The 24916-nt window shown below is 37.7% G+C and overlaps 1 protein-coding gene across 1 annotated transcript in view; it reads left to right on the plus strand.

The window, feature by feature from the left end:
* Positions 1-24916, plus strand: part of LOC136871673 (solute carrier family 35 member F5) — a 138634-nt gene that overhangs the window by 7090 nt on the left and 106628 nt on the right. Inside the window, exon 3 of the mRNA XM_067145169.2 lies at positions 6002-6058. Coding sequence (XP_067001270.1) covers positions 6002-6058 — 57 coding nt within the window. The remainder of the gene's footprint in view (positions 1-6001; positions 6059-24916) is intronic.

A 24916-nucleotide genomic window follows, 5' to 3' on the forward strand; every position in this document is an offset into this window, starting at 1 on the left:
GTCCTGGGTTGCTACATGTTTTTCAATGTAAAGTGAGATCTTTTACATTCCCACAATGTAGGAGATGGGCATATGTTACACTCCGTGCATCGTATGTCTGCTAGTACCTATGTAAACAAGTGGACCTCTTATCTGTGTATGTTAAGCTGCTGTTAAACATACGCTCCAATTGGGCATCAGGTTAATTGTTAGTGACTATCCCTAGTCGTTACAATTCGGCATAATTCTCTGTGATGTTGACAGAGAATAGTGAGGTTGCAAGGCCTTCTCAATGGAAAAAATGTTGCTCAAGACAAAAGCCTGGCTGTCCTGGACACTCTCTGCAGTAGAGCATGCAGTCCTGCGTCGCTGCTGCCTTCTAACATTTTCTGCATGGCTTCCGTGATCTATGTCGATTCCTTAGCCACACATTTACTGGCAAAATGTGAAAATGTGTTCCTATAGGTAATGTGATAGATTTTGGGAGCCTCTGAATGAAGTACTGATTGAACGTCACCAGCTTCGATTTTGTTGGTACTTTGGGATTCCAGAGGAGTGTTCATACTTGCTGGTAAAAGTGAGAGCTCTAATGCACTGCACTCTATTTGCCACCTCCTTTGTGGCTAGTGTATCTCGACATATTACTCTGCCGAGTTATGTAGAGTTTTCCACACTTTCGAGTGGGTGGTTTTCTAGTAACCTATAAAGTGTTAAAAGAGTATGATGTGTGAGATGGAATATATAATAGTAAACTGCTCCTGCATTGTGCCTCTTGGACCAGTTTAGTTGGCTTATGTTTTAAAACTAGAACAGTAGGCTATATCTTGAGAGGACAGTGCGACTTTGGCTCTTTTGAACTTTGAATAGAAAGCAGCATATTTTAGGAGCCAGCCTTTATTGAACTTCTACGCATCATTCTTGACCAGCAATTTAAGGATCTCTATCGTAAACAAGTTTTTAATGTAGTGTGGCACACCAGATTTTTATGAATCTCTATCAAAGTGCAACTTAATGCAGCACATCTCTTGAACCTTACCTTAGGTTCTTACATGGTATGTATATTTCATTTTTATGTCATTGACACTGCGCTGTGTCTTAAATTGCTTGAACTTTCAACGGAATGTTGTTTTATGTAACCAATCTTAACTTCAATTCTATGAGTTGCGCATACAGTTTTTAAGACCCTTTGTGTCTATACATTATTTTCTTTAGTGTATTTGTGTTGATTTGCTTTAAGGCTGATGATGACCTATGGTTAGGTCAAAACTAGTCCCTGAACGTAGATGTAATGTAAACGTACAGTTTGTATTGAAAAGGTGGACCTTAATAATAAAGTGTTTAAATACTATTGTAATCACAGTTCAATACGGATCTATCATAATTAAATTTATATCTTTTATAGCCAACAAGCCAGATCGATTTTGCATCAAATTCTGGCTACGGTAGATGTTGATTCTAGTATGTATGCAGTGGGTTTTCTTATCTTGGGAAAGACAAAATGTGACCTGCCAATGTGTCACTGCCTCAAAATGTAGCCATGAACCTCATGGACCCATACCTAAAGAGATATAACATGGCCACTGATAACTTCTTTACATTGTTGAAATTGACTGAGAGACTGAAAGAGAAGCAAACAAGTATTGTTAGAAAAATCAGTCGTGTGAGAAAGGAAGAGTCATGCATGAAACTGTTATACTTCAAAAGAAAGATCACACTATCACAGTCTGTCAAGGAAAAGCAAAAAGAATGTGTTAGTGTGAAGCACTCTACACCAGTGTTCGATACTATGAAGAAAACAAGAAGCTTCCCAATACTACTGAATTCTACGATGGAACTAAGTAATGCGTGGTTGTAGTTGTTCAGATGGTGTGTAGATACTCTACCAACCGGGCGAGTTGGCCGTGCATTTAGGGTGTGTGTGAGCTTGCATCCAGGAGGTAATGGGTTTGAACCCCACTGTCGGCAGCCCTGAAGATAGTTTTCTGTGGTTTCCCATTTTCACACCAGGCAAATGCTGGAGCTGTACCTTAATTAAGGCCACAGCCGCTTCCTTCCCATTTCTAGGCCTTTCCTCTCCCATCATCGCCGTAAGACCTATCTGTGTTGGTGCAACGTAAAACAAGTTGTAAAAAAAAAAGATACTTTACTAGGGTTGAAATAATGAAGATTGCATGTGCATGTATTTTATAACATACTTGATCTAGAAGCAATAAATTCATGAATAGTATACAAGGAAATTACAGGACAGAGAGTCTCTTGACATATTGTATTCTTCAAGGAATACAAGAACTAAGATCTGAATTCGTGAAAACAAGATCTTGATTGATTCAAGTCCCTGAACTTAAGACTACAGTCCACATAAATAATTCTTTGTTACGAGAGTGGGTGCACATTTCACTTCTGCCACAATTCTTCCCCAAATCTTAATAACGGGAAATGTAGCCAGAAACACTTTTATTACTGCCAGTGGATACACACAAACTCTTACAAATAATTTACAAACAATTAACGCAAGTTATGGCACAATTTGAATGGCTTTTGCATGTGAAATGTCCAGTAGATACACGCGAATACTTACAAATGATTTACAAATAATGAACACAAATTATGACACAATTTGTGTGGTTTTTGAACATGAAATGTACAGTGAATACACAAACTCTTAAAAATGATTCACGAAACAACACAAGTTGTTACAGTTTGAATCTGCATCTTTGAAATACATGTTTTGGACCCAACCCATTAGAAACAATGCAAGAACTATTGAAGGAAATAACTATAGTTATGTCTAAATAATGGTTGCAACAATAACCAAACGTCTTTAACAGTAAAACACTTTTACTGCATTCACACTTAGCATCACAAAGGAAAGGTGAAACAGATATTACTCACATGACCAGGTGTGCACTCGAACAGAGTGCAATACACAATGTACCTATTGAGATGAAGACTTGAGTAAGAATGGCTGGTGCGATGTTAAGTGCAGAATAAAAATGGCTCACTAGGCACCAGTAGGATCCATACCCACAATCTTGCAATTTCTCATTGGATGCTCTACCTTTAAGTTGGTGTAGGTTGTATTTGTTCTGTTGTTCTGCCCTTGTTTCTTTTTCTCATCAGAACTCATTGTTTTCAATATATTTAAACTGAAACAGTCTTACTGTTGGGATATCTCGATTTGTGTTAAGGGAGAGTGCATCTAGACATCCAACCCCTATACTATAGAGAAGATATGTGGAAGGATCAGTGGTAACAGGGAATGGAAAGGGACACTATGCTACAGAAATACTAGCAAGTCATGCACTTAATTTATTGCATATCAGTTTAGACCTGCGGCTGTGTGACTTGGACCATTAAGGAAGAAAGCTAAGGAGAAGATTCAAATAGTTGAGATAAGATTTATTAGGATTATTGATTGAAATGATAAGATGAAATAAAATGGGAAACAGATTTGAGGTTTGTAAATAAAATAGTGGCAACACAGATATTACCAAGAGTATTTTTGCAGTCATTAGCAAAATTCCATTGAATCCCTTCAATAATCACGGCAAAGTTCTGGACCTTCCAGCAAATGTGTGGCAGCCATAGGATCGCATCAGCACAGGGGTATCCTTTGATCACAGGGATGGAGCGCCCTGCTGCTCGCAGCACTGATAAAATATTAGAAAACCTGATGGCTTGGGAGAGATTCTTTCAACCGAGGGAACAAATCAAAGTCTAGCGACTCATGTCAGGGCAATATGGAGAATGTTCCAAGACTTTCCATCCCATCTGTGCAAGGCGGTAATCACTACTTACACCACATGGCAATATGCAAATTGGATTATCCCATAAGAAATCTGAATGTTTCCGCTGCCTAACCAAATGCAAGTGGGGCTTAAGGAAATGACAATAGTATATTGTGTTGCGGTATAGCACAACTAATTACGGCACCTTCAGCGTCATATACCACTATCACATGACCCTTGCTGTACTGCGTTCCTGTCAAATTTTCTTTGGGTGTTGTGATCCTGTTGGTGCCATTCCTTTGATTGCCACCTTAGTTTGGGCTTATATGCCCGTGCTCATTTTTTGTCACTAGCCAGAAAACACTGTAGAAGTGCATCCCCTTCATTGCGGTATCAGCTACTGCGTACTGGTCCCAGGTCTGTACATCTGTGAGATGGTGGAGAACTCAACAGGATGCAGTTTTCCTCAGGCTGAGAATTTTGCTCAGCATATGCCACACCAGTTGATGACTAATCCGAACTTCTAAGGATAAATCTTGGACAGTCCATTGGCCTCACGCTCATTCTACCTGGTCATCATATATGGACAGCCAACCTGTGCAGGATAAATCCACAGGCACATCTCGACCTCAACAGAATACACTTACCCATAGCTCAGCAGTCTGATACGTAGCGCATTATTGCCACCATTTTCCTATTAAAGCCGTGATAACATTCCCATGTGTTTTTTCCATGGGACCTTTGTACTTTTATCCACAATCGCTGTTCTACCTTTATAAGCAATAGAACATGCTGTCCAATTCAGCTGCTCACACAGACACCACCGTTCAGTGCACTCACTGCTTGAGGTGTGTTGTGCAATGACACAATATCAAGTTGAGGCTCTTCACTGCCTGCTGGTGAATGCATAGTGTTGCAACATTGTTCAACAGTGCTGTCACTATTTTATTTTTCAGCAGGTGCATATAAGAGATATAAGTTGGCAGACTGTATGGTGTTTCATTTAGTATGGGCAAATACGACAAATAGGTAGTGATGTAATTCTTGAAAATATATATGGCCAAGAATGAGATATAGACAGCTGGCAAGAGAGAACATCAAAGAAATGGCGGTGATGATTTAACACTGCACTAACTCATACAAGTTTCTGGCTATTGGGGAAAGATTCAAACAGCACTGAATAAACAGAGAAGTACAAAGATAGAAATATATCGGACTAAACTGCTTCATTTTTGTTAGTGGGCATTATTATTTTTTCTTAGAATCTTCATATCCCATAATCATCACAGAGAAGTGCATAGCCAGAAATAAACCATACTAAACTGTTCAATCTTCATATTCCATAATCATCACAGGGGCTGGTAATTCTTAGTACGATAAGCATCGACAATCATCATCAGTAGCGGCAATTAGGGGTCACAGGGGGCGGGGGGCGTCTTTGTGGAGAAACAAATTTTTTATTCCATTTTAGCCATCTGACTTTTTTAAGTTTCGACACACTGAAGAACCTACGAGTTATTTTAAAAAATGCCTGAAACTAAAAGTTATGAAAAACAATTTGTATAATCCCTATTTTTTCAGCTAATTTCTTTACTTATTAGGAAAAATACTTAGCAGAAGTACGCACAGGAACAATTCATACAGCACAGCAGCGTATAGTATGTGCTGTGAGGAAGGGTAGCAAGGGTATAATTTTAACCAAGGTCATGGACACAGGTATAATTCTCCCGCTTACTGCGCGCATTCGTCAGTCTGGCAGTCTCATTCAGTCAATGTGTCTGTGCAGTTCTATGTAGTGTCTGTTGCTTTGTTAGTGTGTAGTGAAATATAATAAATTACTTTTCACTTGTATAATCACACTGAACTTCTGTTTAGTTGTAATACATGTGGAATTATTGTTCCTTTGGTGAAAGTTTTATTGTATAATACTATTTTTACCGCACTAATTTTGGTAGACTCAACCTTTACGTCTCTGTTAAAATTTGCTCAAAAAGCATTTTAAAAACTTACCATTTTGTGGCGCGTGGGCGCGCGCGCGCGCGTGTGCATGTGTGTCTCTCTCTCTCTCTCTCTCTCTCTCTCTCTCTCTCTCTCTCTCTCTCTCCACACACTTCTAACTTCCAGTTGCCACTACTGATCATCATCATCATCATTGTTCATATGTGTCCATATTGTTTTAATATTCTGAAAGTTTTTGATTTCTTTCTTATATTCATGAATTATACTTTAGTGGTTTCAAATATTTCTCAGTAGCACATGGAAAAATTATTCAAGAACTTATTTTAATGTTTCAGTATATTGACCCAAATGGAGAGGATGAGAACTTCTACACAGAAGCCAACACTAGCTTGGTAGGTAATGATTGTAAATGCATTTCAGTGTTCTCCCCAGAAATTTTCGTCAGCCGGGCTGCAGGTATGAGTAGCTGGGTGGGATAAAATTTCAATTTCAATTTATTCCCTGCTGGCCATTGACAGTAATATCAGACAGGTAAACATTAACTGCAAAACTGAACTATTTTGGTATTATTACCACGAACAAGACGTAACAGAGTACCATGATTCAATCAATCAAATCAATCAATCAATACTGATCTGCATTTAGGGCAGTCGCCCAGGTGGCAGATTCCCTATCTGTTGCTTTCCTAGCCTTTTCCGAAATGATTTCAAAGAAATTGGAAATTTATTGAACATCTCCCTTGGTAAGTTAACTCCCCTTCCTATAAATGAATATTTTCCCCAGTTTGTCCTCTTGAATTCCAACTTTATCTTCATATTGTGATCTTTCCTACTTTTATAGACGCCATTCAAACCTATTCGTCTACTAATGTCATTCCACGCCATCTCTCCGCTGACAGCTCGGAACATACCACTTATTACATGTAATAAATATCATTTTTGGTCCGTATTGATGATATTTGATTGAAATAATAACATTAAGTTATTTATTAGACCACCTAATCAATACAAAATCGTCTTGGATGATTTACGTAAATTTGTTAGCTAATAGTGGTACATGTTTCGCCTTCCCTGAAGGCATCATCAGCCATAGTCTTAACCTTAAATTAAAAATAAGCGTCTAAATAACATGTAGTAATGAAATGAATTTTAAAATCTTGAAGAGATTTGAAGTAAAATAACATTAAAAATAACAATGATGGTTTGATAATACAATGTGATGAGATATAATAGTGGAAGTATTAACAAAATTAACATTAGAAGGCTGCTAAAATAAGTACAATGGATAAAACAACAGATTGTTATACAACAAGTAGTAAGATTGCATAAAAGTAAAGTTGATAGTCTGGCGGTTATAATTAGACGATGGCGAAAAATCGTATATAATCAAAGTAAAGAAGAGAGAATAAGTCAAAGTTAGTCGAGAGATCCGAAGGTAATCATGATCTTGAAGATAAAAGATGAAAGTCAGATGCATATGGTGAAGTTGTAGAACACGTTGAGGATATGAAGTTGGTGAATAGAAGTTGAAGAACAGTTTCAAATAGGATCACTATGGACCATCTCAAAATTTGAAGTGATGTTCAAATGTTGTAAATTGTGAGTTTGTAGATATTCTAGTTGAAAAAGTATATAAAAGTGGAATCTGTAAAAGGAAGCAAGAAACGTGGAGTTAATTGTGAGAAAAGATATTTGAAAATATTGAAGTAGAATCGTGTGCACTTACCATTTGACGGTGACAAAGATAGCTTGTAACATTATGAGTTAGAAGTATTTGCAACAGTAGACTTCTTGCTACGTGTGTTATAACTGAAGTTTTGTGCTGGAGGGGGATCTGTTTGCGTTGACATAACTATTGGAGGGGGGCTGCTATTGGTGGGAGGGAAGGAAGAGAGTGTATTACTGCGCATGTTGTAACTTTGTAAGGCTATTGGAGGGAGCGATGTTGCGGTGGGTGTGGCTATGGGTTTATTGGTTGTATTTGAATTAGAGGTACTAGCGGCGGGGGGAAGGGAGGGGGGTATATTAGCTGTAGGGGAGGTGGAAACTCTAATTGATGTGAGGTTGAAGATTTTTAAGAATTTGTTGGTGAGGGAAGTTGATTCTCGTAATAAAATAAGAATCTGTTCATGCAAGGGCTTTTTTTATCAATAGTGTCATTTAGATTCTTATTTTTATTTAAATGTTGGTCGAGGAAAATAAATAAGTTTTCATATTCTGTCATGAGTTTGCTTTTATCGACTCTTTTTAGGATATGGAGGTCTTGTTCTATTGTGGTGAATTTATGCCCGGTGTCCCTCGTATGGTTGGCCATTGCAGAGAATTTGTTGTTTCTTTGGGCATTGTAATGCTCAGCGTATCTGGTAGAGAAGCTGCGGCCAGTCTGGCCAACATAAGAAAAATTACATGTAGAGCACTTCAATCTGTATATTCCTGATCCAGAGTAACTATTGTCTGTGATGTTAATAGAGTTGTGATTGAAGAATAAATTACGATTAGTGTTTTTTGTTGTGTAGGCTATTTTTATTTCGTGCTTCATTAATGAATTGGTTATCGGGTAAATGCTATGGTTAGTGAACGTGAATTTAGCGTATTTTGGTTTGACGGGTTTCAATCGAGTTAAGTTGGTAGCTAGTTTCAGTTTGGTTTTATTGATGATTTTATCAATCATACTCGTGTTAAATCCATTGAATTTAGCTATTTCCTTGATGAATAGTAATTCTTTCTTTAAATTAATAGAGGACATAAGGATCTTTAATGCTCTATATATTAAACTGTAATAAGTGGCTTTTTTATGTGAGTTGGGATATAAAGAATCATTTTTTATGGTTGTTGGAGAAAAGGTGGGTTTTCTGTATATTTGGAAGTCGAATTTGTTCAATGCTCGTGTGATTTTGATATCTAAGAAGTTCAAAGAGTTATTGAACTCATCTTCTTTAGTGAATTTAATATTATTATCTAAGTTGTTGAGAAATGATAGTATGTTATTGCTGTTGTTGATTTGTTTATCAATGATAGCTATGGTATCATCAACATAGCGATGCCAAAGACAGAGAACATCACTTCACTTCAAATTTTGAGATGGTCCATAGTGATCCTATTTGAAACTGTTCTTCAACTTCTATTCACCAACTTCATATCCTCAACGTGTTCTACAACTTCACCATATGCATCTGACTTTCATCTTTTATCTTCAAGATAATGATTAACTTCGGATCTCTCGACTAACTTTGACTTATTCTCTCTTCTTTACTTTGATTATATACGATTTTTCGCCATCGTCTAATAATAACCGCCAGACTATCAACTTTACTTTTATGCAATCTTACTACTTGTTGTATAACAATCTGTTGTTTTATCCATTGTACTTATTTTAGCAGCCTTCTAATGTTAATTTTGTTAATACTTCCACTATTATATCTCATCACATTGTATTATCAACCCATCATTGTTATTTTTAATGTTATTTTACTTCAAATCTCTTCAAGATTTTAAAATTCATTTCATTACTACATGTTATTTAGACGCTTATTTTTAATTTAAGGTTAAGACTATGGCTGATGATGCCTTCAGGGAAGGCGAAACATGTACCACTATTAGCTAACAAATTTACGTAAATCATCCAAGACGATTTTGTATTGATTAGGTGGTCTAATAAATAACTTAATGTTATTATTTCAATCAAATATCATCAATACAGACCAAAAATGATATTTATTACATGTAATGTCAATGCCAACCAGGCAATAGTAAGACCTAACAAGTACTTGAACCTAAAAATTAAAATAGGGAAGATTTCTAGAGATATCAAGTTTCTCAAAGATTGCTTGAAATTAGAGTTGGTACCTAAATTTCTCAAATCTTTACAAAGAAAAAGTCATCCCTATTCAAAATCTAATGCCACTCAAAAGAAAGTAAATAACATATGGTTGAAAAATGAAATTAAACTATTATAAGAAGAAATCTCTACTAAATTTACAATTATATAGGACTCATTTGACCATCTCTCAGAAATTACCCCCACTTGAATGGAGCTCATTTTTAAGGTACACTGACCTCAAACTATCTTACGTATTAGACAAGAAACAGAAAACCCTAAACCATAAATTACTTTGTCTTCAAGAAAACAAATGTAAAACTCCTGACCAAAATACAAACAACAAAGTGTCCCCTTCCCATTTGACTAACATTCCCACTACAATCAACCTATCTAATGCAACCTTCTCTAACCAAGAATTAAATCTATTAGATAAAGGCATCAAACATAATTGGCCTAATCACAAAAAGGTAGAAGACATCATCACTACCATAGCTGAAACCGAAACTAATATCGATAAACAAATCCCAATTGATAAACAGAATGACGTACGATATGAAGTAAAAAAGAAACTCCCAACTTTGATTAATGAGATAACATCTAATAATGACTACAACGTCTCGAAACAAATTCTAAACCTGAAATCCAAAATCCATAACAACAACGTAGTAATTACAAAAGCAGATAAGGGCAACACCATAGTAATAATAAACAAACAAGATTACATCAATAAAACTGAAACCTTTTTTTCAGACAATACCTATACCTTAATTAACAAAGATCCAACAAACAAAATACAGCGTAACTTAAAGAACCTTCTTAAAAATTCTAACTTCATTTTAAATGATCAAGATTATCAGAAATTAACTGTAATGAACCCAAAATTACCTACAGTCAGATCACTGCCCAAAATTCATAAAAATGATGTCCCCATTCGGCCTATAATTAATAGTATCAATAGTCCTACCTATAAAACCTCTCAATTCCTACACAAATTCCTAAAAAACCACTTCAAATTTCACAACTCCAACCCCATAAAGAACTCAATCGAACTTTGTAATTCCCTAAATAAGTTCAGTCTACAACCAAACCACGTTTTATGTTCTTTTGACATCACCAACATGTATACTAATATCCCTATCAACAATACTATTATCATCATAAAAACAATCTGTTGAAACATAGCACATTGAGTAAAATCGAAATTGATGAATGGTTAAAATTACTTAATTTCGTTTTAGACAACAACTATTTTACCTTCAATAAGAAAATTTACAAACAAGAAGGTCTAGCGATGGGAGACCCGTTATCTGGAATACTAGCCGATATATACTTAGATAATCTCGAACATAGTAAGATTATTAATAACATCAACGGACTCTGTCTTTGGCATCGCTATGTTGATGATACCATAGCTATCATTGATAAACAAATCAACAACAGCAATAACATATTATCATTTCTCAACAACTTAGATAATAATATTAAATTCACTAAAGAAGATGAGTTCAATAACTCTTTGAACTTCTTAGATATCAAAATCACACGAGCATTGAACAAATTCGACTTCCAAATATACAGAAAACCCACCTTTTCTCCAACAACCATAAAAAATGATTCTTTACATCCCAACTCACATAAAAAAGCCACTTATCACAGTTTAATATATAGAGCATTAAAGATCCCTATGTCCTCTATTAATTTAAAGAAAGAATTACTATTCATCAAGGAAATAGCTAAATTCAATGGATTTAACACGAGTATGATTGATAAAATCATCAATAAAACCAAACTGAAACTAGCTACCAACTTAACTCGATTGAAACCCGTCAAACCAAAATACGCTAAATTCACGTTCACTAACCATAGCATTTACCCGATAACCAATTCATTAATGAAGCACGAAATAAAAATAGCCTACACAACAAAAAACACTAATCGTAATTTATTCTTCAATCACAACTCTATTAACATCACAGACAATAGTTACTCTGGATCAGGAATATACAGATTGAAGTGCTCTACATGTAATTTTTCTTATGTTGGCCAGACTGGCCGCAGCTTCTCTACCAGATACGCCGAGCATTACAATGCCCAAAGAAACAACAAATTCTCCGCAATGGCCAACCATATGAGGGACACCGGGCATAAATTCACCACAATAGAACAAGACCTCCATATCCTAAAAAGAGTCGATAAAAGCAAACTCATGACAGAATATGAAAACTTATTTATTTTCCTCGACCAACATTTTAATAAAAATAAGAATCTAAATGACACTATTGATAAAAAAAAAGCCCTTTGTATGAACAGATTCTTATTTTATTACGAGAATCAACTTCCCTCACCAACAAATTCTTAAAAATCTTCAACCTCACATCAATTAGAGTTTCCACCTCCCCTACAGCTAATATACCCCCCTCCCTTCCCCCCGCCGCTAGTACCTCTAATTCAAATACAACCAATAAACCCATAGCCACACCCACCGCAACATCGCTCCCTCCAATAGCCTTACACCGTTACAACATGCACAGTAATACACTCTCTTCCTTCCCTCCCACCAATAGCAGCCCCCCTCCAATAGTTATGTCAACGCAAACAGATCCCCCTCCAGCACAAAACTTCAGTTATAACACACGTAGCAAGAAGTCTACTGTTGCAAATACTTCTAACTTATAATGTTACAAGCTATCTTTGTCACTGTCAAATGGTAAGTGCACACGATTCTACTTCAATATTTTCAAATATCTTTTCTCACAATTAACTCCACGTTTCTTGCTTCCTTTTACAGATTCCACTTTTATATACTTTTTCAACTAGAATATCTACAAACTCACAATTTACAACATTTGAACATCACTTCAAATTTTGAGATGGTCCATAGTGATCCTATTTGAAACTGTTCTTCAACTTCTATTCACCAACTTCATATCCTCAACGTGTTCTACAACTTCACCATATGCATCTGACTTTCATCTTTTATCTTCAAGATCATGATTACCTTCGGATCTCTCGACTAACTTTGACTTATTCTCTCTTCTTTACTTTGATTATATACGATTTTTCGCCATCGTCTAATTATAACCGCCAGACTATCAACTTTACTTTTATGCAATCTTACTACTTGTTGTATAACAATCTGTTGTTTTATCCATTGTACTTATTTTAGCAGCCTTCTAATGTTAATTTTGTTAATACTTCCACTATTATATCTCATCACATTGTATTATCAAACCATCATTGTTATTTTTAATGTTATTTTACTTCAAATCTCTTCAAGATTTTAAAATTCATTTCATTACTACATGTTATTTAGACGCTTATTTTTAATTTAAGGTTAAGACTATGGCTGATGATGCCTTCAGGGAAGGCGAAACATGTACCACTATTAGCTAACAAATTTACGTAAATCATCCAAGACGATTTTGTATTGATTAGGTGGTCTAATAAATAACTTAATGTTATTATTTCAATCACATACCACTTAGTCGAGCAGCTCTTCTTCTTTCTCTCAATTCTTCCCAACCCAAACGTTGCAACATTTTTGTAACGCTACTCTTTTGTCGGAAATCGCCCAGAACAAATCGAGCTGCTTTTCTTTGGATTTTTTCCAGTTCTTGAATCAGGTAATCCTGGTGAGGGTCCCATACACTGGAACCATACTCTAGTTGGGGTCTTACCAGAGACTTATATGCACTCTCCTTTACATCCTTACTACAACCCCTAAACACCCTCATAACCATGTGCAGAGATCGGTACCCTTTATTTACAATCCCATTTATGTGATTACCCCAGTGAAGATCTTTCCTTATATTAACACCTAGATACTTACAATGATCCCCAAAAGGAACTTTCACCCCATCAACACAGTAATGAAAACTGAGAGGACTTTTTTATTTGTGAAACTCACAACCTGACTTTTAGCCCCGTTTATCAACATACCATTGCCTGCTGTCCATCTCACAATATTTTCGAGGTCACGTTGCAGTTGCTCACAATCTTGTAACTTATTTATCACTCTATAGAGAATAACATCATCCGCAAAAAGCCTCACCTCCGATTCCACTCCTTTACTCATATCATTTATATATATAAGAAAACATAAAGGTCCGATAACACTGCCCTGAGGAACTCCCCTCTCAACTATTACAGGGTCAGACAAAGCTTCACCTACACTAACTCTCTGAGATCTATTTTCTAGAAGTATAGCAACCCATTCAGTCACTCTTTTTGTCTAGTCCAATTGCACTCATTTTTGCCAGTAGTGTTCTACTACTCCTTCATAATTATGCAACACCAGGACTTACCACTCGGTTGCTCTGGAGTGCCATATTGGTTTGTGACATTATGCAAAATCGAGTCCTTGCATGCATTTCCACTCTAATCCAGACACCGCACAACATTACGTGATAGGGCCGATTGCAGAAACGATGTTTAGATGATGTCTATGGTTAAACAATGCCTAAGTATGGCTGCCTCATTGCAGAGACGTTATTTATCGCTTAGACATTGTCTAAAACCGAAGTTCAACAGGTCATGTTTAAACACTGCCGAGAGCACTGTTTAACCTCAAATGAGAGGAGTGAATCACAATTGGAGGTTATGTATCATGAAACATGTATTTTGTAATATCATGTTGAGACGATTCCAGGAAGAAAGGTTAGTCAGACAGCCTCTCTGTGGGTCGCCCGCTACTAAATCGCATATGTTGTCAAATGGTGCTCAATGCTGACAAACTCTGAACTTGGGAACTAATGAGTGAGTGGTGCTTTGATAGCTGGAGGGACAAGCAATGGGGTCTGGGGGCATAAGCCCCCAGTTTAAAAGCTGCGAAGTGGCCCTAGTCCTTTAGTTTCGTGTGGAAACACGATTGGTCTGGACTGGTTCTTGCCATGTGGACAGTTAGGGTAGGACCTGGTTAAGACTATTCGTCGGGGTTGGTAACGGATCATGATTAACATTGACAGGAACGAAATCACGTGCCACTTCACATTGGCCAACAGGAATGCAAGTATCTACTTAAGAAATGAAAATGGCATGTAACAGTCTTCATTAGGTTATAAAAGTAAATGTACTCCTTCGGGTGGGATGGTGGGTTCCTGTACATCGCAATGAACACATCTCTCCTCTAAGGTGCTCTGCAAGTAAGATTTCATTAATTTCCACTTAATATAACATTACAAATAAGATGGCAGCTGGGCTGAAGTAATACCAAAGCTGCACTTTCCCGTACGGTGGCGTGTCGCTTTAGTATCGATAATATTATGAGATTTAAAGCAATACTCGTATCTGTGGGCAAGTCATGCTCGTGCTTAGCCATATTTGAGTAATATGTTGGAAGACAAACAGAAACAGCTGACTAGCACAGACGAATTTCATTGGTTGCGACAAGCACTGAATTGCATGAAAGATACTTCTGTCTCCATGTTCAAACCAATATTGGAACTTTAAACGATGTCTAGTTAAACACCGGCTGAATATTTTTTATGCAGTGGAAGATCGTTAATTTAAACGTCATTTAGGTAGATGTTGTCTAAGGCTTAAAACTAGTCATCGTTTCTGCAATCGGCCCTTAATCTCCGATGTAACTCGTGCATACATACATACATTATCATTATAGACTGTTATGCCTTTCAGCGTTCAGTCTGCAAGCCTCTGTGAATTTACTAAACGTCGCCACAATCCTCGATTTGCAACTAGTGTTGTGGCCTCATTTAGTTCTATACCTCTTATCTTTAAATCGTTAGAAACCGAGTCTAACCATCGTCGTCTTGGTCTACCTCTACTTTTCTTACCCTCCATAGCAGAGTCCATTATTCTCCTAGGTAACCTATCCTCCTCCATTCGCCTCACATGACCCCACCACCGAAGCCGGTTTATGCGTACAGCTTCATCCATCGAGTTCATTCCTAAATTAGCCTTTATCTCCTCATTCCAAGTATCATCCTGCCATTGTTCCCACCTGTTTGTACCAGCAATCATTCTTGCTACTTTCATGTCTGTTACTTCTAACTTATGAATAAGATATCCTGAGTCCACCCAGCTTTCGCTCCCGTAAAGCAAAGTTGGTCTGAAAACAGACCGATGTAAAGATAGTTTCGTCTGGGAGCTCACTTCCTTCTTAGAGAATACTGTTGATCGCAGCTGCGAGCTCACTGCATTAGCTTTACGACACCTTGATTCAATCTCACTTATTATATTACCATCCTGGGAGAACACACAACCTAAATACTTGAAATTATCGACCTGTTCTAGCTTTGTATCACCCACCGGACATTCAATTCTGTTGAATTTCTTACCTACTGACATCAATTTAGTCTTCGAGAGGCTAATTTTCATACCATACTCATTGCACCTATTTTGTAGTTCCCAGATATTAGACTGTAGGCTTTCGGCACAATCTGCCATTCGGACCAAATCGTCAGCATAGGCCAGACTGCTTACTACATTTCCACCTAATTGAATCCCTCCCTGCCATTTTATACCTTTCAGCAGATGATCCATGTAAACTACGAACAGCAAAGGTGAAAGATTACAGCCTTGTCTAACCCCTGTAAGTACCCTGAACCAAGAACTCATTCTACCATCAATTCTCAATGAAGCCCAATTGTCAACATAAATGCCTTCGATTGCTTTTAATAACCTGCCTTTAATTCCATAGTCCCCCAGTATGGCGAACATCTTTTCCCTTGGTACCCTGTCATAAGCTTTCTCTAGATCTACAAAACATAAACACAACTGCCTATTCCTCTCGTAGCATTTTTCAATTACCTGGTGCATACTGAAAATCTGATCCTGACAGCCTCTCTGTGGTCTGAAACCACACTGGTTTTCATCCAGCTTCCTCTCAACGACTGCTCGCACCCTCCCTTCCAAGATGCCAGTGAATACTTTGCCTGATATACTAATCAATGAGATAGCTCAATAGTTGTTGCAATCCTTCCTGTTCCCTTGCTTATAGATAGGTGCAATTACTGCTTTTGCCCAATCTGAAGGTACCTTACCAACACTCCATGCTAATTTTACTACTCTATGAAGCCATTTCATCCCTGCCTTCCCACTATACTTCACCATTTCAGGTCTAATTTCATCTATTCCTGCTGCCTTATGACAATGGAGTTTATTTACCATCCTTTCCACTTCCTCAAGCATAATTTCACCAACATCATTTTCCTCCTTCCCATTTGCTTGGCTGTTCACAACACCACCAGGATGATTTCCTTTTACATTGAGATGTTCCAAATATTCCCTCCACCTCTCCAGTGATTCCCTGGGATCTATTATGAGTTCACCTGAATTACTCAAAACACTGTTCATTTCCTTTTTCCCTCCCTTCCTAAGATTCTTTATTACTGTCCAGAAAGGTTTCCCTGCTGCTTGACCTAGCCTTTCCAGGTTATTACCAAAATCTTCCCACGACTTCTTTTTGGATTCAACAACTATTTGTTTCGCTCTGTTTCTTTCATCTACGCACAACTCCCTGTCTGCCTCGGCCCTTGTTTGGAGCCATTTTTGATAAGCCTTCTTTTTACGTTTACAAGCTGCTCTCATTTCCTCATTCCACCAAGATGTTCGCCTTTTCCCATCTTTACACACAATTGTTCCTAGACATTCCCTTGCTGTTTCTACTACAGCATCCCTGTATGCCACCCATTCACTTTCTATATCCTGAACCTGCTTACTGTCTACTGTTCGAAACTTCTCACTAATCATATCCATGTACTTCCGTCTAATTTGCTCGTCCTGGAGATTTTCTACCCTTCTTCGTTTGCAGACAGATTTCACTTTCTCTACCCTAGGCTTAGAGATACTTAGTTCACTACAGATCAGACAGTGGTCTGTATCATCGAAAAATCCGCAGAAAACTCGTACATTCCTAACAGATTTCCTGAATTCGACGTCTGTCAAGATATAGTCTATTATGGATCTGGTACCCCTAGCCTCCCTTGTGTAGCGGTGAATAGCCTTATGCTTGAAGAATGTATTCGTAACAGCTAAACCCATACTAGCACAGAAGTCCAGCAAACACTTCCCATTCCCATTAGCTTTCATATCTTCCCCACATTTACCAATCACCCTTTCGTATCCTTCAGTTCTATTCCCAACTCCCGCATTGAAATCGCCCATTAGCACTATTCTATCCTTGCTGCTGACCCTGACCACGATGTCACTCAATGCTTCATAAAACTTGTCAACTTCATCCTCATTCGCACCCTCACATGGTGAATACACGGACACAATTCTAGTCCTAATTCCTCCAACTGACAAATCTACCCACATCATTCGCTCATTTACGTGCCTAACAGAAACTATGTTCCGTGCAATGGTATTCCTAATAAACAGCCCTACCCCAGACTCTGCCCTTCCCTTTCTAACACCCGTCAAGTACACTTTATAATCTCCTATATCTTCCTCGTTATCTCCCCTTACCCGAATATCACTTACTCCTAGCACATCCAGATGCATCAGCCAGTTCTACCTTCTTTCTTCCATAAGCCCCATTAATATTGATAGCTCCCCATCGAATTCCATTTCGTTCGCCAAGTTGTTTCCACGGAGTCCCTCGCCTGTCAAATGGGAGTGGGACTCCATTACTCCCATAGGTCCGAGGCTTGCTTAAAATGTTCTGAGCTCGGTAAATTCATGAAGCAGGATGCTGCCCTACTTGCACATAGTCCAAGTGAGGATCTCTCCTCTAACGGGTTATGGACCACTGGTGAATTGTGTAGTCCTAGCCGCCTGAGCACAAGGAGGGCCAGGACTCAGAATATGTCCGAGATGCCCACTCCCATTCCATAGTAACTGGCATCCAGACTCTCAGGACCACTTACTAGGCCACTCAGGCGTTGCCCATGGTTCACGAACTAGGACGTGACTACAGTAACCCACAAACATGAACCACTCGTGCAGTTATGCTGAAAACAATGAAGATTTATCATTTAAATTAACAGTTTTACAGTATTTGCGTTTTAATTTGGAGAATCCATTGACTCGGTTATGTATTAATATTATGTGACTAGCACATATTTAGGTTATGTTAGCTGGGTGGTCTGTAAAAACGGCAGGGCAGTGTGCCCATTAAAAATGTCCTAGTAAGAACACTGGTTATGTATGTGGTTTTTATGAGTATTGGGAGAGAAGTAATTTTGAACACTTTTTTCATTGTACATTGAATCATTTTAGATTTCTTGACTGCTGTTGTCTTGAGCATATCAGGAGAATATTTCTGCTCTCACTGCAACTCTCCTTGCCTTGGATTACCTCACCAAGCCTCGCTGGAACTGCTTTGTCTGTTCTCATTAGCCCTCGCCTCGCTTCGTTTCGGCAAACCTCAGTGAAATGGAGAGATCTTCCCTAAGCATGCACGACCAAGTCCCTTTTGTGCTGTGTTTAAATGTGTACTTGAACTGTAAGAAATGATGAAGAAGGAACATTAATAGTTACACTTCTATGCGAAGAAGGGCAGAAAGAAGAGGAGAAATGACTAAATAAACATTGATGTTAGGTACATGGCATTTAGAACGCTGGGGATGTTAAAGGAGAATTTGCTTCTATTGTTAGCGGATGCCAGGTAAAAGTTCATAACTGTGTAAGTGGCTATGATCTAACAGGGATGATGGAATATTTGCGAATTCATCCTTAAATATAGCTCTGAGAGATTGATCACGTGGTTTACTAGAAGATAAACTGTTGCCTGTAACATATCACTTGTTACTTCACATTATATTTGGGGATGAAGCATTTCCATTGAGGACTTTTTTTTTTCTTTTTTTGCTAAGAACGTGCGGGTACAGTTGAGGGGAAATGAACAGAAATGCACCAGGCGAGTTGGCCATGCGGTTAGGGGTGCGCAACTGTGAACTTGCATCCAGGGGATAGTGGGTTCGAACCCCACTGTCGGCAGCCCTGAAGATGGTTTTCTGTGGTTTCCCATTTTCACACCAAGCAAATGCTGCAGCTGTATCTTAATTAAGGCCATGGTCGCTTCCTTCCCACTCCTAGCCCTTTCCTATCCCTTTGTTGCCATAAGACCTATCTGTTTCGGTGTGACGTAAAGCAAATTACAAAAAAAAACAACAGAAAACAGAACAGAAAAGCATTTTTAATTACAGCCATAACAGAGCTTGTAGGGTATTGTAAAATTAGTAACACCAAAGCTTTTAGTATTCCAACACTTGAAAATTTTAATAAATCATTTTGGCTTCCTTTTTTATTTTTCACAACTAGAGGTGGTGTTGATTATTGTTTTAAGAGGATGTACAACTAGGCAACCATCCTCTGTACATAACACTAATCAGAGGGAAAAAGTGGAAGGGATCCGAAACTTCGAAAAATGAAGTTATCAGCCAAAGGAGGACAAGGGCCATGAAGGGCATGAAAATTAAAGATTCCCTAGGCCTCGAGTTGCTCTACGTAATACCGCCGGGGTTCGGAAAGAACAAGAGTTGACCAAGGGAGGTCAGATAGGATAGATGAAAGTGAGGAGCCTGACCCGAGTAAGTGTAAGCAATACCAAGACTTGGCTGAGGGCTCCATGGTCGCCAATCCACGCTCCCAAGTTAAGAGCCGCTGGGGTCCCTTTCAGTCGCCTCTTATGACAAGCAGGGGATACCGGAAGGTTATTAGACTGGATGAGAGATGGTGTTATCCCATTCCTGGATAAATAAAACAGTTGCAGTGATTTTGCACTGCAGCCATTATCACATGTTGGAGGTAATAGCACATTACAATTTATGAACATAAGGGATCATATTGTTTCACCAGCAGAATGCCTGGAGTGTCAGACTAATATTATTCAGCGGGTATCACAGATACAAGGCGCCTCATAGTTGATATTAAATTTAAAATACTTTTTATTTACAATATGTTGTTAACTTCATCGAAATTTGGACATGGAAGCATTTACAGTTTCTAGTTGTATATTGTTAGATTTTTGAAAATTAATTTGTTTTAATAATAATCTGTGTAACAAGGTAGGTTTGAATTTTACTTACTGACATGTATGCATACCTGCCAACTTTCCCGATTTAGATGGGAGACTCCCGATTTTCGACAATTTTTTCCGCTTCCCAATTATTATTTCTCCCGATTTTAGCTTATTTTTTGGTGACTTCAAACATTTGTTTTCACATCCCGCCATTTCAGCCTTTTTTACGTGAGTTGCCGGAATTCCTTCGCTCATTGGCTGCTTTCAAATGAAATATATACGTTTATTAATGCAAGAAATGTGCATGAATATTTATTGAAACCTGTATATCGCAACGCGTATATCGATCGTAAACCTCTCATTCTCGCGTGCTGTGTTCGTTCACATCACTCTAGTCGATTCTAGAGACTAGTCGCTTGATATGGAGTCTTTTTTAGTAATTTAGTGATAGAATTTCAATGATAACAACTAGTGACTTTTCTAGAGATTTTAGGAGCCATTTGGAGACAGTTCTGACTAATTTTAATTTATCTCAATAAGAATGTTTGTACATCGCTCAGAATTTATATATATTTATATTTCTGTTCCACTTGTGACCATAGTATCAAGAAGAAATGCACGTTTTAATTTTTTGTAATGTCTGTCTGTATGTATGTATGTACGTGCATCACAAAAAAACGGCTGAAGAGAATTTAGATGTTAGGTCCCTTTAAACAACAAGCATCATCTTAAATGGAATAATGACACAGGAGTGTTCGCGGCTGTCTACGGCCTGGTCATTCTAGTTCTGGAACTTTGAACTGTTCGATCGGCGCTGTGGTACTTTTCTTTAAAAGTGAGAAAATGTGCTGTTTTTCATTTTATTGAATATTTCATTTGACAGCATTACTTTTAATTGTGACATTCATACTGACATCATTGTAATGACTAGAGCTCGGATGTTTAAGACCTAAAAATAGCCCAAATAAGCAAGGAAATATGACCTCAAAAGTGACAGAATATGACATAAAAATTACAAAATATGACCCGAAAATGATTAAGCTAAATATGGCCATTTTAAAATAAGTTATAAATCGAAATGGCAATTCCATTGATACATATTTCTTAACTAAATTCTTTATTCTTACTTTCATATTTATTTTCTGAATATACATGTTTAGCAGTTATTCACAGTCTATTGCCCTCGATTTACTTATCAAACATTTTTGAATATATACCTGTAAAGAACTAAGTTTGCTAAGATTATCAGATCACACAATATTTTAAGAGTCAAAACATGTTTGCACCCTTCATCGGTGGTTTGAAATACGAGAAAACTAGAAATCAATTATTTTTTTAAACTGGAATGTTTAAGCAGCACAGATTACATTAATATTACTCAAATACATTAAAGTTTAAATTGAGCACCATGAAACAAATTAAGTAGATGTCTTTCGATACATTATGGTATGGCGGCAGGGCAAATAGTACAAACTCACAGAACTTTTTCATTCTTCTCCGCAGGTGGTATTGAAGTGTATGACAAGATTCATCTTCAAAGCGTCAGGTACAAAAGACCTCCAATTATCACTTAACAAGAAAAGCTTCTTTCTACGTCACAAGATGTTATTGGTGCATAATAAATAATATTAAATCACGGCTGTCGAGTATGCACTCATCTTAAAGTGTATGGTGCCTTCTCCTCTAAGAACATCATTTATCTTGCACACACAGCGAAAAGCATTACTTTGATTAAGCACATTTTAAAATTTTCCATTTTACACTGACACCAACTATTCCATGTGATTGTTGTGCTGAAAGTTCAACACTTCTCACAATTTCAATACTTGCATGAATTTCTAAGCTGGCAGCTTCTAAACGAGTAATTGCACTCGATATAATTCCAAAGTTCAGCTTAATATATGCCAGACTTTCTGACAAACTCTAGGAAAACAATTCCTGCATAATCTTGATAGAAGAGGTAGAGTATTCCACTTGTATTAACTACAGATGTGATATGGAAAAGCAGTTTTGTGAATACTAGTTCTCAATCGGAAAGTTGACAATGATTTTGCACATCTACAGCTGTCGTCAAACCGCCAAAATATGACGTTTCTTTGAAAATAATTCATAATATGACCTTACGACAAAAATGGCCAAAATATGTATTTATAGACAAATAAAAATCACTCACCTGATTTGCACCTAAATCCAATAAGGTAATAAAATAGAGACAAAAAAAGATATGACTTTTCCTAAACATCCGAGCCCTAGAAATGACCTATGTTGACTTCAGTTGGGAAAACTATTAGGACAGTCTTTCTGAGAATTCCATAGCGAAGCACGGGTACATCAGCTAGTTATTTGATACAAATAGCATTGCGCTTCACATAATCGCGCGGGCGCTTGATGCAGTATATTTATCTATGCATTTGCTAAGTCTCTTTCCTAGCGTTTATCCCAAATTATGAGGTCAACGCTGTTTTGCTACATCTCCTCCATTTCGTCCTGTTGCTGACATATTCAGGTTTTAAACCAACATTGTGCATGTCGGCTTTGATATTGTCAGTCCACCGCTTTAAAGGCCTTCCACGTGGTCGTGTTCCTCCCGGATCAACTTGGAGAGCTGTTTTAACAACTGAGCCGTCCGGCCTTCTCATAACGTGAGTGTACCAGCGGAGACGCGCTTCCCTCACTTTCTCCACAATTGGAGCGACGCCAAGCTTTTGTCGAACATCTTCATTTCTTATGTGGTCACGTCGAGTCAGTCCAAGAGTCCATCGAAGCATCTTCATTTCCATTGTATGAAGAGTCTGCTTGTGCTTTTTTGTCATTGGACGACATTCTCCCCCGTAAATTGCTGCTGGGCGTACCACGATCTTGTAAATTTTTGCCTTTAGATGGTGAGGCATCTTTCTATCGCAGAGGACTCCGGTGACTTGTCTCCACTTGAGCCAAGCTGCATTTACTCGCACTCATATATCAAAAGTGGCATCACAGTTCGAAGTGACAACTGACCCTAGGTATTTAAAATGCATGGTTTTCTGCAAGTCTTGATTATTGATCCTTATTGTCCCACTAGTTTGGGGGCCACATTCTAGGTATTCGGTTTTCTGGGTGTTGAGGCGCAGACTATTCTCAGCTAATTTGTCGCTCCAAGTTTGTGTCTGGCGTTGGAGTCCAAGGCGTGTTTGCTGGGCAAGTACCACATCATCCGCATAAAGTAATGGCATTTAAGTGCATGATCGATACATACGAGTGGAGCATGAGTTCATACATTTTCGGAAGACTTATCAGAGACTGATCATCTCACTCGCATACTTCCTGTGAAGTAATAGAGGTGTGTAATTTTCAGCCTTTTAGCCTCGTTATAGCAACAGTCGGGTTTTGAGACAGTAAGTGTTATAAATATATCATAGTTTGTATTGTGCAAGACATGTAGAATAAGTAGTTTTGACTAATTGTATCTCCTGATTTTTCCTGATTTTCATATCAAAATCTCCTGATTTTTTGTTTTGTAAAGTTGGCAGGTATGTGTATGTTGTACTTAAGGAGTGATGATAACGTGTACATTAAAACAATTCTGAGCCGTACATATGTTAGGCATAACAGATTATTTTTTAAAGAATTATTTTACCCCCACATTGGAGCACTTTAATCAAGCCATGTACATTTAAGTCTTAAGTATTAGCTACATATTTGGCTTATGTTTCTTCTTCTGCTCCCAGAACCTCTTCATTCTTTCTGACCTGGCTGCCCTTTCTTTGTCAGTCATGGTGTACTGTTTGCGTGTAAAAGTTTTTAGTTTAAGTCTCAAGTTTTTGTTTCTCAATATCCTCTTCTCTTCTCGGTCTTCAATTTGCTGCATTGTCAAGCTTAACTCATCTAAATCATCTTGGACTTCTTTGAACCAATTATTCTTTGGTTTTACTTTTCCAAAAGTAGTTGAAAAGATGTTTCAGTACCCTGGTTTCTGGTAGTCTTGATCTGTGGCAGAAAAATGCAACCCTCCTTTTCCGCATTGTGTCTATTATTGACTCAGTTTCCTGGTATATAACTTAATTAGGTAATAATCGCCATTGTCCAGCTACTTGGTGTTTTTTGTTTATGATTGTTCTAAGGATTCTTCTTTCTGTCTTCTGTAATTTATCTGTTGATTTGGTGTTCAAATTGAATAGTGTTTCACTAGCATAGGTTGCTTCAGGTTTAATAACGGAGTTGTAGTGTTTGAATTTTGCATTTATCAAGAGAGATTTCTTCTTGTAGGTTGGCCAAACAATATGTTGTGCTTGTTTCAATTTAGTTGTTCTATTTTCTACTGATACTTTCTCGTTTAAGTTCCAAGTAATAATCTCCTCAAGATACTTGATACTTCATCTTAATTTGTTTGTCACAGGGGTCCCGGGTTCAATTCCCGGCAGAGTCGGGAATTTGAACCATAATTGGGTAATTCCGCTGGCACGGGGCGTGGGTGTATGTGCCGTTTTCATCATCATTTTATCCTCATCACGATGCGCAGGTCGCCTAC

Source organism: Anabrus simplex, chromosome 4, assembly GCF_040414725.1.
Source record: "Anabrus simplex isolate iqAnaSimp1 chromosome 4, ASM4041472v1, whole genome shotgun sequence".
In the NCBI taxonomy this organism is placed as follows: domain Eukaryota; kingdom Metazoa; phylum Arthropoda; class Insecta; order Orthoptera; family Tettigoniidae; genus Anabrus; species Anabrus simplex.